This window comes from Aegilops tauschii, chromosome 1, assembly GCF_002575655.3.
Source record: "Aegilops tauschii subsp. strangulata cultivar AL8/78 chromosome 1, Aet v6.0, whole genome shotgun sequence".
Taxonomy (NCBI): Eukaryota; Viridiplantae; Streptophyta; class Magnoliopsida; order Poales; family Poaceae; genus Aegilops; species Aegilops tauschii.
Window position 1 is genome coordinate 4,465,869 of NC_053035.3, and position 15,037 is coordinate 4,480,905.

The 15,037-nt window shown below is 43.0% G+C and overlaps 1 protein-coding gene and 1 non-coding gene across 3 annotated transcripts; both read left to right on the forward strand.

The window, feature by feature from the left end:
- The first annotated feature begins 317 nt into the window (after nt 1-317).
- Nucleotides 318-399, forward strand: TRNAS-AGA (transfer RNA serine (anticodon AGA)). Its single transcript has one exon. It is a non-coding gene; the product is annotated as a tRNA-Ser (tRNA).
- Nucleotides 400-4,583: 4,184 nt separating this feature from the next.
- On the forward strand, nt 4,584-10,966 carry LOC109750478 (transcription initiation factor TFIID subunit 6). 2 transcript variants are annotated; one of them, XM_020309435.4, is made up of 12 exons: nt 4,584-5,048; nt 6,239-6,325; nt 6,580-6,681; nt 6,769-6,877; nt 7,932-8,038; nt 8,135-8,272; nt 8,347-8,442; nt 8,559-8,683; nt 9,124-9,256; nt 9,339-9,464; nt 10,065-10,176; nt 10,368-10,966. In XM_020309435.4, exons 1-12 carry the CDS (start codon nt 4,923-4,925, stop codon nt 10,748-10,750), a joined length of 1,644 nt encoding a protein of 547 aa, XP_020165024.1. In that variant the 5' UTR covers nt 4,584-4,922; the 3' UTR covers nt 10,751-10,966. The 2 variants fall into 2 exon arrangements, with proteins under 2 accessions (XP_020165024.1, XP_040248912.1); XM_040392978.2 differs by having other exon boundaries at nt 4,631-5,048; nt 8,520-8,683.
- The last annotated feature ends 4,071 nt before the right edge of the window (nt 10,967-15,037 follow it).

A 15,037-nucleotide genomic window follows, 5' to 3' on the forward strand; every position in this document is an offset into this window, starting at 1 on the left:
AAAGTCGCTTGTTTGGAAGGCTCAAAAGGAAGACGGAGGTGGCACGCATTATTGAACATACGAAAATGTCCATCATATAATTGTAATATTTTGTTGCGCATGAAACTGAATGTAGAGATTCTTGAAAGTGTGACGTGTTCCATATACCTCTCAAGCCTTACATGACAAAAAATACTTGGGGTATGCACTAAAAAAGGGTAGCTGGTGAGGCGAAGTCTAGCCAAATGTGTCTCGGTTAGTTTAGTTTTACAGTTGAGACCTCCACGTTCAATCTTTAGTACCGTCATGTCAGCATCAGAAGGAAAAGCTGCATCAAAGTGGTCGTGCCGGAGTGGTTATCGGGCATGACTAGAAATCATGTGGGCTTTGCCCGCGCAGGTTCGAATCCTGCCGACCACGATTTTTTTGTCGATGGCGGGCCACAGCACCCGCCAATTAATTTTGTGCAGGCCCAGCCCGGTTTGTTTGCAGAATAAAGGCAACAATTATCCACTGTATATTCTTGGGTTTTGTGTGCATTTCTTTTTGGAGGGCAAAAGGCTATTACTCGGTTTTCTTTCCACTTTTTTTTGCAAAAACCCATCCTATTTTTTCTTATAACTACAGGTCCCTTAGGTCTACCTTTTTTTAAGCGGAGGCAAAAGATTTGCCTAATCTAAAAAAAAATACTTCTCCAGTTAATTTACGGAAAAACGGATAAAAATCGTCACAGACTTTTTGAGTGATGAAGTACTTGTTTATTTTTCTACATTTTTCTTTGTTTTGGAGAGATATATGAACATAAAGACGATGACAACGATGATAGACATAGACAAACTAATCATACGCTCTAAGCCAAACTCACTCGGTTAGACTTCACTTCAACACCAACTTTTTTTCGTGCGCGTGTGCTCTTCCATTCCGCCTTCCCACCCACCAGATGGAAAATGCACTCTAGCTTTCCTTGGTTCTGTTACTACTCTATTGAGCAATCTCGTCGACCACATTTCATATTTGTTTGTAAGGTCAAGGCGGGCGACATCAGCTACCAAGGAAGTTGCTCCGACCCAACGCAATGCAATCACGTTTTGCATGTGCATTTTGAAGCACAATAGGATATGCTAGGAACGAATTTACTACCGTCCAAACTTGTGAGAAAAGAAAGGAGTCACTTATTTTGTTCCCTAATTTTTGGATAACACCAAGTAAGAATTTACTATCTTCCAAACTTGCAAGAAGAAAGAAGCTACTTACTTTGCCCCTAGATATCAACCAGACAATAGTGTACTATACTTACTTTGCCCTCGACTTCTGCTAGCATACCAACCAGACAATAATTTACTATTTTCCAAACTTGCAGAAAAAAAACGAGTCACTTACTTTGTCCCTAAATTCTGTAGATTAACCACAAGAATTTACGATCCTCCAAACTTACAAAAAGGAAGAAGTCACTTACTTTGCCCCTAAATTATGTAGATAAACCACAAGAATTTACCACCTTCCAAACTTATGAAAAGGAAGAAGTTACTTATTTTGACCCGGACTTTTGCATAGCAACCAGACACACATTTACTATTTTCCAAATTTGTAAGAAAGGAGTTACTTTGCCCCAGACTTTTGTATACCGACCAGGCAAGATTTTACTCCCTTCCAAACTTTTAGAAACGTACTTTGCTCTTGATTTTTTTGTGCTCCACGATAGAGCTTGTAATTTACTATCTTCCAAACTTGGAAAAGAAATTAGTAACATATTTTGCTTCGGGTTTAGGTGTACCAACCAAGCAACTCCACCTTCTAAAATTGCAAAAGTTAAGGAGTTACTTCCTTTGCTCCAGACTTTTGTGGGCCAACCAACAAATGTGTTATCATGCTTACAAGATGCAATTGCATCGATCATGACAAATGATGTTAATAAAGGTAAAATGGAAAGATCGTCACATCCATACGTGACATGTGAATGAGTGATGATAAGAAGTATTTATAAGGAAACACAATGAAGTACTCATCCGCCTAGTCATCATCTATATTATCTTTGTATCTTTGTTCATAGGGGGCGTGTAGATATAGACTAACTCACAACTCCAAGACACACACATCCGACTGGACTTCACTACCTACTAGTTTTCATGTGTACATGTTCTTCCATTGGCTTCCCAGCTATCGTATGGAAATGCACTTTAGTCCTTTTTGGTCTGTTTACTACTCCCTACCGAACAATAATCTCCAGATACTAATCCCACCGACCACATTTAGTATTTGTTCTAAGGACACAATGTGCCATGTCAGGCACCAAGGGAGTTGTGCACCCATATATACATACAATTTTTCATGTGTGTTTGCATCATATTAGAAGCATCAATTTATATAAACAATCCTGAATAGAAATACATAAACAACTCATCTATCTGGTAAATAAAACAAAGGCATGCATTTCGGTTATGGCATGATCTTCTCTCATATCTAATATCCACCCAGGTGTTGGCTATGGAAAGAGATCATTGACAGATAACCCGTCTGTAAGAACTCGTGACATTTACTTGTGAAAATACCAATGGCAAGGCTTTTCGCAATGTAGCGTGATTCTGGAACAAGTACAATCATGGAAATTTGTATTTATGCTATATAGAAGGACTCTAAAAATTCCTAAACATATCTAATCCTTTTGATTTTAGTTACCTCCTTTATATGTCCTATTTAATATTTTTATACAGTTCTTGGGCTAACCCACTTGTAAATTGCAAAATGGAGGGATTGCATATTTTATGTTCGGAGTTGGAGGAGCCCCCCCGAACTCATAAAAAATCAAGAAAAGTAGGATGAATATAAACTTTTGAGAGACGCAGGCTTGCAAAGGTACAATCAATTTTTCGCCATCACCACATAGTGATGTTTCGCGATCCAAGACGATGCTCGTGCAGATTGCATTGGACTACATATTTGTGATAACATAAATATACGTAACCATCTCCATCCATGTGGCTGACCCAAGGGATGGCAGCCACTTAGGCCAAATGGGCCCATAAATGATGTGACCCCCCTCCTCGGACTTGGGGGCCAAGCAGATGGGGGCAGCTAGGGTTGGGAGGGCACCACCCCTCCCTGGTGCGTCGTCCCTACGAGGAGGAACCCCTCCTCAAGTCATGTCCTTCCCTGGCGACTACAAATAGAGGGGAAGGGTTACCCTCCAAACCATCTGCCAGTCTGACTGCGCCTTTCCTCCCTCTCTTTGCATTTCTCCATGCCGTTAGGTTGCACCACCTCTCTCTTGTTCTCCGGTTACTCTTCGTCTTGAACGAAGAAGCGCTGCTGAACCGCTAACATGGAACACATGCATACAGTAGAGGGATCGTACGTTCGGTCCTAGATCGGGAAAAATTCTCGTGGTTTGGATGTTTAACCTAGCTACGGAACCTGCACGTCTTCATCAACATCTCTTCTTCGCTGTGTTTGTTGGTAAAGACCGATCTACCATATCACACCTTTATTCTGATTTTGGGCGTGTACGTTAGTCGGTATTCTTTTGTACCACATTCCCCGACACATACCTCCAAGTGGAAAACGGTCTGCTCATAAGCGCGTAGACCTTCAGAGCCCTCCCATTGCAAATACACGGTGACCAGACCACTAGGGTTTTGCCCCACACTATTATCACATACGACCCATCTCCAACGCCTCCCCGCCCCTGCCTCATCCCGCCGCCAGCCACCTTTGTCCCATAGTCCTTGGCAACGCTTTCCTCATGACAAAAGATCTAGCAACATACATGTCTTCGGCGTTGGTGCTGCACGCCAGAGCCTGGACAACGAAAGACGAGCACCTCAAACCATGTTTCCCTTGTTCATGTCACCATGCACACCCATGGCCCCCTAGGCTGTGTGTGAGGCCTCCACGAAGTGGAGCTGGTTGCCGAACGCCTGGTCGAACTTCGATGTGCGTTTGTAGACTGCATATAATCGCCAAGCCGGAGGTTCGTTGCCCAACATGCCTGAGGTTAAAAAAAAACTTGAACCCAGTTTTGGCAAAAACGACAGATTTGACCTGTGGACAAAACAAAATCACAAAATGAACAGTTGACGAAAAAATTTCACCCAGCTGACTTTTTTGTGTAGCGCCCGACAGCTAGGCGTCATACTGCACTGTGCAACGCCTGACTCTCAGGCGCTACACGCCTGACCATCGTTGCACCCCGAGCTGACTGAAAAATGCTAAGTTAGTGTGCAACGCCTAAGAGATAAGCGCTACACTATACAGTGTAACGCCTACCGTGTAGACGTTGCACTAGTTGCACTTAGTGCCTGGGGTTCTAGGGAGGGCGAGATCAATGGGAGGCTTGGGAGTCGGGTCCCTTTTGTCACAGGAAGCGGTGAATGGAGTGCTGCCCAGGTGCACACTGACTTAGCATTTTTCAGTCAGCTCAGGGTGCGACGATGGTTAGGCGTGTAGCGCGTGAGAGCCAGGCGTTGCACAGTGTAGTGTGACGCCTAGCTGTCGGGCGCTACACAAAAAGGTTAGCCGGATGAATTTTTTTTTGTTAACAGTTTATTTTGTGATTTTGTTTTGTGCACAGGTCAAAACAGTGATTTTTGCCCCCAGTTTTGCCCGCATGGATGCCAACTCATCAGCGCCAAGTCACCACTCTCTCCATGTCACCAAGCACAGTCAGCAGCCAGGGCTTAACCCTCCTCCCCTCCCGACCCGACCCGCTCGTCCTCTCCCCGCTCGCGACCTAGCCAGGCGCCACCGCCGCCGCCGCCGCTGTCGCCGCCGACGAGCCCCGGGACGAGCGCCCCGCCTCAGATCCCTGCACACCCGCTCCCCCGCATCCGGCCGCCGGCCGGCGACTCCCCCCTCCACCCGGGGCTTGCCCCCGCGAGATCCGAGCGGGGCTAGCTAGGGTTTACGGGGAGCCGGGGGAGCGAGGAGGAGGAGGAGGAGGAGGCGCGATGAGCATCGTCCCCAAGGAGACGATCGAGGTGATTGCGCAGAGCATCGGCATCCCCTCCCTCCCCGCCGATGTCTCCGCCGCCCTCGCGCCCGACGTCGAGTACCGCCTCCGGGAGATCATGCAGGTCCGCCATTCCCCTCCCGCTCATTCCGTACCGCCTGCAAACCTGTTGTTGCTCATGTTCATATGCAAGAGTTGAATTTGAATAGTGACCAGTAATTATGTAGCAGCCTTGATAGGAAATCGAATTCCCAGATAAAAAAACAATGTTGAAAACTGACATTTTCATGTGGCAATCTGTCAAATCTGATGGCAACTGACGTTTGATGACACTCCTGAATAGTGTCAAAAACACTCTTATATCATGGGACGGAGGGAGTAGAATGGAAGGCTTCCGTGGTATTATAAGCAAACAAAGATCAAACGATGAATAGTGGCTATATAGGTAGCACTCTCTTGGAAGTTCAACATGATGATGGTCAACTCATGGATGCGTTGAGGCATCCAGAGTACACCACTTTCTGAATATTTCAACCTCAGGCCAGAGCTGACGACATCTTTATCCATGAGCATAAAACACCATTAAACAATCTGCTAACCTAAAGTAAGAATATATTAAGAAAGTACATGGCAAGCCCACATAAATCCTTAACTCAGTAATTTGTGTCTTGTTATAGCAATGCTTCAAGGACATATTTGATGAAAACAAAGAGAGCAATCGGCTAATGTAGCAATTGGTAACATATTGGATGCAAATTTATTCGCTAGTCATCTCTTGGAGACTCTAAAAAATAAGTCATCTCCTTGGAGGCATCAGAGGAGAGATGCTGCTGGATTTGGGTGAGGAAGCGGCGATGGCAGCTTCATGTCCGCCAGTAATGGTGGCAAGGTTTGTGAAGTCGTGATGGTTGGCACGGGTGGAGGTAGGAAAGAGTAAGTTGCAAGAACAGATTAGGCAGGAGGACGCGTGGAGATTGGAAGTGTAGCATAGAAGGTTGGAGATAAGCTGGCTGTAGTATGCCACCAAATCCAATGATCGTTAATGGCAGATAAAAAATGAACCGTTGGGATATATTTGATGACACGGCTGGCTGAATGAGCAGTCCGGAAAATTGCCGTAGTGGGGAAACAGCTGTTTAGTTATGTATGATTATATATAGTTCTCATCCTCTCCACTAGTGCTTATCTCATCACTTGAGAAGTTCTTATGAAGTCCTGAAAACATATGCTATTCTCGCCCTATTGTAGCTCACATGTTCATTTGCTCCTTGGTATTTTGTTATATCAAATTCAGTTTTCTGTGCATTGTTCCAGGAGGCCATCAAGTGTATGCGGCATGCAAAGAGGACAGTTCTGACTGCCGATGATGTTGACAGTGCTCTCAGCCTGAGGAATGTTGAGGTGCCTCCCCTTCCGACAATAAATTTTTTGGGTGATACGAATCCAGAGTTTTGTGGATAACTAGATATAGTCTGCATTTGTATGTGTGACTTGGATAGCTAAGTGATCTTGGTACATTTTCCATGATTTCTTTCTGGAACCTTGGTCAGTATTTTTCTAGCAGTCTAGCTGATGCAAGAACACATAAGAAGTTTAGATGTTCTCTACCGGCCTAGCTGACGCCATGTGTTCTATTGCTTTGGATCTTCACTCAGCCTGTATATGGATTTGCATCTGGTGACCCCTTGCGGTTTAAGAGAGCTGTGGGCCATAAAGATCTCTTCTATATTGATGACAGGGAGGTAGACTTCAAAGAGGTAAGCATAATATTGATGAATGAATCAAATAAGTTTAGATTTGTGATACTCAATTGGAAATGTGTCTGCTGTGTTGGTGTCATGCAGATTATCGAAGCTCCTCTACCGAAAGCTCCACTCGACACAGCAGTTGTTGCTCACTGGCTAGCGATTGAGGGCGTCCAACCTGCTATTCCAGAGAATCCTCCTATCGATGGTTAGCTCCTATACTATTCATAAAAATGTCTAAATCTTACTTCTTATTTTAGCATCTCCACAGGTTTTAGTAATATTGTTATCTCCCATGCAATGTATTTTTTTCTTTTCAAAATTTCCAGAGAGGATGAGAGATAGATAAGCTATGAAGTGGAAAAATCCATTTTACACCCCTCAATTATTGCCAGTCTAACTTAACCCCTTGACTTAAAAACCAGACGCCATAAAATCAACAAATAATCTCCCCAGAATCAACAAATCAAAATTTTCCAAGTTTCAACTCCACCTCTCTCCCTCTCCATTCCCCCATTCATATGGGAGACCCTTTATCGTCATTCCCCCATTCATGCGGACAATTGCGGTGATCATTGTTCTGGAGGTTGGGGCGGCACCAGAGCTAGCGCCACCAGTGAGGAGGGCAAGTGGTTGGTGCTGCTGCATCTAGGTTTTTCTTGAGCAGGTTTAAATAGAGTAGTTCGCCCCTGCTGGCATTGGGCGCAGAGGAGCCCAGGTGCTGTGCTTTGAGGGCAGTCCAGGAGGGAAGCAGGGAGAGAGGGGTAGCCATCTTATATGAATGTAGGTCGCACAAAATTGTGTGCTGAAACCACCTAAAGTAGTTGCAATGTCAGTGCAAAATCAGAATGGAATTTTCTATGGGGTAATTTGTTCGGTTTTGGCAGTTGAGGATGTGTTGTGTTCGGTTTAGAGTTCAGGGGCTGAGTTAGGCAGGTGAAAATGGATTTCCCTCTGTGGCATATATCAACAGTCCATAGGTCCATGCTTCATTAAATCAATGCACAGTTGCTAGGAAATAGTTTGGATGTGTTGTGTTCGGTTTAGAGTTCAGGGGGTGAGTTAGACAGGTGAAAATGGATTTCCCTCTATGGCATGTATCAACAGTCCATAGATCCATGCTTGACTAAATCAATGCACAGTTTCTAGCAACAGTCCATAGGTCCATAGTGTGTTTGTTTATATCCATGTCGTATTGTTTAACTTTTTACCTGTATTTGTTCTACGCTATTGTTTTCTCTGACACCAGTATTTTACACCAGCAATTGCAGCACCAACTGAAAATAAAAGGACAGAGCATGCGAAGGATGATGGACTACCAGTTGACATCAAGCTTCCTGTTAAGCATATATTATCTAGAGAACTCCAGGTATTATGATTATGAAATGTATACAAGTATATAACTATCTTTTAATTTAGATCTTTATGAGAAATTTATATTCCTCTTTGCTTGTTGACTTTGCAGATGTACTTCGATAAAATAGCAGAGCTTACTATGAGTAGATCAAGCACCCCAGTTTTTAGAGAAGCATTAGTGAGCTTGTCTAAAGACTCAGGCCTTCACCCGTTGGTTCCTTACTTTTCGTACTTCATTGCAGATGAGGTAGTAATCTTACTTTCGTAGCTACGTGGCTGAACTGGGCATTACCTTAAACTGCACATCTGCATAAATTTCAGGTTACCAGGAGTTTGGCCGACCTCCCTGTTCTATTTGCTCTCATGCGTGTTGTCCAAAGCCTTCTCCGTAATCCTCACATTCATATTGAACCATATGTAAGTGGTTGACCATCAAGTGTTGATACTTTGCCTGCCAGTTGTTTCGTTAAAGCATTGGATAGTTCTGTTTTCAGCATATTACTTCTAAAAGGGCAACACTTGTTTATTGCCAGTTGCATCAGTTGATGCCATCAATGATCACTTGCATCGTCGCGAAAAGGCTTGGGCACAGGCTTTCAGACAACCATTGGGAGCTTAGAGACTTCTCTGCCAATTTGGTTGCTTCAGTATGTCGGAGGTGAGTGTATCCTGAGATTCTCAAGATTATTTGAAATGTATATGCAACTTCTTTGAAGTATGATGTAGTATTCTGTGCTAAGTTAAGTATGAGCGCAGCTTGGTGGTAAATCAGTAGAGGTTCTACCTCCATTCCCTACCATTCCTCCATCAAATGTTTTTTTTATTTCTTCTTGGGGCCATCTTAAGTTTGTGTTATCTTCAAAGAGACATGAACGCTTGCTGTCAGTTAATTTACCACTTAAATATCAAAAGTTAAACCACTTCCTTAATGCATGATCCTGCTACATAAGCTATGGTTGTAGTCATTCTGTGTATTTACTAAATCAACTGTTATATTGTTCACAGATTTCTCTAGGCCACGTATATGGCAAAAGTTTTACTAGATTTAACATTGGTGCATTTTCCGTTGCTCTCAGTTAACTTGAATTTTTTGCGTAGGTATGGTCATGTGTATCACAATCTCCAAATCCGGTTAACAAAGACACTGGTCCATGCATTTCTTGACCCTCATAAAGCATTGACGCAACATTATGGTGCTGTTCAAGGGATATCTGCATTGGGGCCCAGTGCGGTAGGCCCTGTTCAATCTTCAGTTAGGTCAAAACTTCAGAGCAATATTGAAATATTCACTGACAAATTTTGTTGATTAGCAGATTAGGCTTCTGCTTTTGCCCAACCTCCAGACGTACATGCAACTTTTGGATCCTGAATTACAACTTGAGAAGCAATCAAATGAAATGAAACGAAAGGAAGCATGGCGTGTTTACGGTGCCCTGCTGGTTAGTTCTGTAGTTCTGAATCAAAATAGAGTACACTTCCGAAACAAGTTTGATTTTTTGTTTTTGCATTGACTGACACCTACTTCGACAAAAAAAGTTAACACAAAACCACAGATCTGCACTATCTTATTCCACCAAACAGATCTAGGACTCATATGTCAGTTGGTGTGGCCCCCCTGTCACCCAAAAGAGAAGAAGCGTGAGATGCTACTGAATATGGTGCATTTCAGAAACAAGTTTGATTTCATTTTTCTGCACTGACCCACACCTACTTAGACAAAAAAGTTAACACCAGGTGCAAGATGGTACTGAATATGGTGCCAGGCAGATGGAAAAGTTGAGAAGGCTTAGGTCCACCACTAAATTTACATGGGGCCTCCTCTTGTCAGATCTCATTAGGAGTAATGAGATTGAATAGAGATAGGGTTTTGTGTTACATGTGGTGTGGGACTGTGGGCTAGTAAAGAGAAAACCTTTCATTTTTACTGCCTGTGCCCCAACTCCTGATTTTTTAGCTACTTACCAATTTATGTTCACTACCTTATGGTTGCACCTGCCAATGGCTATTTATGTTGCTTACTCCTCGATCCATTTCTTCAGTGTGCTGCAGGCAAATGCTTGTATGAGCGGCTTAAGTTATTTCCTAATTTGCTCTCTCCGCCAGCTCGGCCGGTTCTGAGGAGCAATAGCAGAGTTGCAACCAACAACCCAAGTAAGTGCTCATTATATTTACTGTAGATGTATCACTTGTCAATAAATCCAACGGAAGTCCTCACCATGGGTGTATTTTGAAATTCCTGCAATGGATTTACTACTTGCTCTTGGATGCATGCTTTATGCACAAAATGTTGAAATTGTTAAAATGTGAAAATAATGGTATTAATGTTCTCGTGGAATTTTCAGATAAACGGAAGTCTAGTACAGACCTGTCCGCATCCCAGCCACCTCTGAAGAAGATGGCGTCGGACGTATCAATGAGTCCCATGGGTTCAGCAGCTCCAGGGGCAGGAAACATGCCAGGAAGCATGGACGGGTTCTCCGCTCAGCTACCCAACCCCAGCATGATGCAAGCCTCATCCTCCGGACAGAAGGTAGAAAGCATGACAGCAGCAGGCGCGATCCGGAGAGACCAGGGAAACAACCACGCGCAAAGGGTCTCCACGGTGCTGAGGCAGGCCTGGAAGGAGGACCAAGACGCCGGGCATCTCCTGGGGTCGCTGCACGAGGTGTTCGGTGAGGCCATCTTCTCGTTCATCCAGCCACCGGAGCTCTCCATCTTCCTGTAGAAAGGTAATGTATGCATGATAGGCTGAGGGAGGATGTAATGTAACCTTCATTGTTGTACACTTCTCTGTTAGTGAACTCTTGCTTGAAACACAACGTGAGTCGACGGCGAAGAAATCTAGGGATGTAATGCTAGGTAACTCACATTGCAAGTATAATTTACTAGTGGCTCAGTGTCTAATTGCAAGTGTAATATTAATTTTTCTTTTTGTATAATAGCTGCTGATCTCTTGAGTCATTTTACTATTTCCTCCAGTACTTCATCTATTTTTTTTCCTGTTCTATTGTACGTGTAACTTATGTTGTCTGAAAAAATAGGCAATATACATCATCTCAGCCCAGCCACCAAGGAACTTCTGCAGGCCTGTTAGCCCAGCCTCAGCCACCAATGAACTTCTGCAGGCCTGTTAGCCCAGCCCAAATAAAACCCAGGCCCAGGCCTAGTCCAAATAAAATGCAGTACAAAGGAAATCACATTTTCGGTCTTTGCCGGGTGCATTTTGGCAGTGTAGTACAAGGCAAGAATTGCTGTTTCCCATTTCGAAAAGCTTAGAGTTACCTTTCCTTCTTCTGCTGGACATACATACGAACCGACGCGTAGGTTACCATGCTTGCATCAAACATGACGTGTGGTGATAGAAAAAAGGGTGTGATGGCAACAAAATAGATTGCTCACCTACATAGTCATCACCCACCTTTTCTTCGTTTGTTTCTTGGGGGGTCAGAGGGACGAAGATGGTGACGGAGATGGAGATGGAGATGGATAGATATGGACTTATCCTACACTCTAAGCCAAACTTGCTCGACTGGAGGACTTCGACCTACTACTTTGCGGTGGGTGTCATTATTCGGTGCCGGCTTCATCTTCGTAGGAGAATGCGTTCCAGCTTTTGTTGTCTCGATTATCACTCTACCAAACAATTTCCGGATATCGGTCCTCGATTTAATTCTTAGCTACTCCTAATGTTCATGAGGCACATGAAAGCTTCATGCAACCTTGAAGGATTTCTACAAGCACTGAATATTCACCATACTACACTTAATTTGAAGAAATATTGACCATATCGTGTCACTTCCAACTTAGATATTTCGTCATGTAACAACATGTTCCATAAATAAGAGAACACAAGAAAAGAGTACTATAAGACCTGTCCATGTCTACCTCTCATTGTCACCAAGGATGAGGATGCTTTTGGGGACATGCTAATTCTGATGGATCAGAAAGAAAGTTGCCACGTTTCGACATGCAAAAAAAAAAAAAAAGAAAAGAGGAAAAAGGGACAACAAGACAAGGATATTTTCTGGCGAATATTTTTCTGATTATGGGGCGAGTGGAGAAAGTCGTGTAGTTTACCAAGGAGTGGAGGGACCCCTGTTGCAAATGCAATCTCAAACATCACCAAAACAAGCACATCCAACTGATATTGTCCAATGATACTGACATCGTAGAAACATAAACAAGCGCCTATCACCATTCCGCACAAGGGGTGCATTGTGTTGGCGAGCTTGGTGGTAATTCATGCACACAATCAATTATGTATTCCCTTGCTCCCATCTAGAGAAAAACTAAATGAGATGGATAACGATGTCTTTGTCTTTAGAGGAGTAATGTGTTAGAACATGTGGTTACATGAGTACACGTGTGTAACGCATCCATCGCTAACAAAAAGCAATGACTGGTCCTAGAATACTAATAAAACAACGAGTAGGTTGGACATAAATCTGGACCACATAATTTTAGGCCGGCCAATGTCTTTACTTTTGAGCTCAGTATTAGTACACCAATGATAATTTACACGTGTGTGTGCTCATAAAGGGCGAGTGAAAGAGATACACCTATTGAAGATGGGGATGGGCACGGACTAATCCAACCAAAGTTGAACTCATTTGCCTGGAATTCAAGCTACTACTTTTCGTGACTATATACTTTTCTTGATGTAACAACATATCTTAGATATGGGAGATTAAAACAAAACAATATTATAAGACCAGTCCCTCTCCGCCTCTCATTGTCACCAAGGGCGAGGAGGAGGCTTTTGGGGACATGCTAATTTTGATGGGTCGAGCAAAAAGTTGCCACGTTTCGACATGCGAAAAACATCAGATGAGGAAGAGAAAACAAGGCAAGGATAGTTTCTGACGAATATTCTTCTACTTATTTTAAAAATAAGCGTACGTATACATTTGGAATCCACTGCTTTGACAGGTGCATCAAATGAGATGTACACGGTTTATTTTATATGATGGTTACCCTTCCGTGTATAACATCTACTACAGGTTAGCTTGCGCTTCGCTGTGCCGTTCTTCACTGGTGTGATTAACTAGTTTTTCTTTAGTAGGTTATTGTGGCCGGTTGTTTCATTTTGATTTTTATCTACATTGACTTGGGTTTTAGTTATGTTCTGGTGGTGTTTTTTCATTCATATATCGTGTTGGACTATTGTTGGAGATGATATTTGTTCTGAGAGGAGAGTGGAGTTGCTAGGTGCGTGGTTATGGTGTCCTTACATGTTTGGCCTTGGTGTAAGTCGGTGGCGGTTGTGTGAGCCTCTTGAGAGCCTTTATTCCATGTTGAAACTGTGAAATCGCTGCTATAACGCCCATATGGGCTGACCCATGAAGCTCTTGCTCGCCCAGCTCAGCTCCATGCTCCGCTTGCTCGCTCCTCTGCAAGCTCAGAGAAAACTGGTTATCCTTTATTTTTGTTTGAAGAAGTTCATTAAATCAAAATAAGTCATGTATTTAAAAAAAAATAGATTTTATAAATATCATGAGTTAAAAAAATCACGAGTTTAATAGAAATTTAAAAGGATTCATGAATTTCAAGCTATGTCTTAGAATTTGAAAAAAGCTGGCAAATTAAAATATGCTGTGAACTTTAAAATATTCTTGAATTCCAAAAAATGTTTGTGAATTCTATTTTTTTTCATAGTTTTAATTTTTTTCCACAACTTTTAATGAAAGCAATGATTTGTTCTAGAGCACTACTATATATATATACCACTGCTCATGTCATAATTAGATGCTAACTCAAACCCTTTGGTTTTGGGCTCAATTTTAGGGCATCAACATGTCTACGGACAGCCCGACCATCCAACCGTATCCCTCAAATTCGTACTGTGGGCTATGACTGACAGTGGGCCAGGCGAACCAAAAGGAGAGAGAGATGAGGTGATATGTGGGCTCTTGGGAGACGGTCCAACTGACAGTGGGCCGGCCGGACGTCTGGACTCCCCTGTGAGGACAGTTTGTGGGGTTTCGGACGTCCAGACCAGTTCGCGAACATTTGTTGACTTGCGTTGAAGGCTTAAAAGTGTTCGGATTGTTGGGTCTGAACATCACGTTTTCCACTGAATGCTGGTTGCATTTTGCAGTGCAGCACGAGTCAATAATTACTTCTCCGTTTCAACAAGAGGAGTTACCTTCTCTGCTGGACACAAACACAGTGACAGAAAGCAGAGTGCAACCGACACGTACGTTACCATGTCCTACGGATGCAACTGCAGCAACATGACGTGCGGTGATAGAAAAATAGAGTGCTCACCTACCCGGCCATCACCCACATTGTATTTGTTTGTTTCTTAGGGTCAGAGAGACAACGATGGAGATGGATAGATATGGACCAATCCTACACTCTAAGCCAAACCCGCTCGGCTGGAGGACTTCGACCTACTTCTTTCGTTGGGTTTCATTATTCGGTTGCGGCTTCATCTTCGCTGAAAAATGCATTCCAGCTTTTATTTTTGGTAAGATATCAATTACTTTTTCACGCGAATGGTAGGATATTAATTACATGGCAGATTTCAAGGGATAGCGTTGAGTCAAAACGTGTTTATAACCAATGGCAGTGGTGGGTAATTAAAGTGTTAAACGTGTTTGGTGCTCAACATTGGAGCGATTTGAACCGCTAGATAACATGATTTGACGGTCGAGATGGCTTGAATCTGCCCATTTGGGTCTTTTTATATTGGTATAGATTATTACTCTATTAAATAATTTCTAGATATTGGTCCTTGATTTTTCTTCTTCTAGCATTTGGATGTTCAATTCTTAGCTACTAATGCTCAAGAGGTACTCCGTGGAACTATGCAGAGTTTCTACACATACTTTAGGATAATTCACAACATTACAACTAATATGAAGGAAATGTCGAGTAGCTCGTGTCACCTCCAACTTACTGTAATCGTAGCGATATTTCTTCATGTAACAACATGTTCCATAAATAAGAGAATACAAGAAAAGAGTCACCAGGGATGAGGATGCTTTTGGGGACATGCTAATTCTGAGTG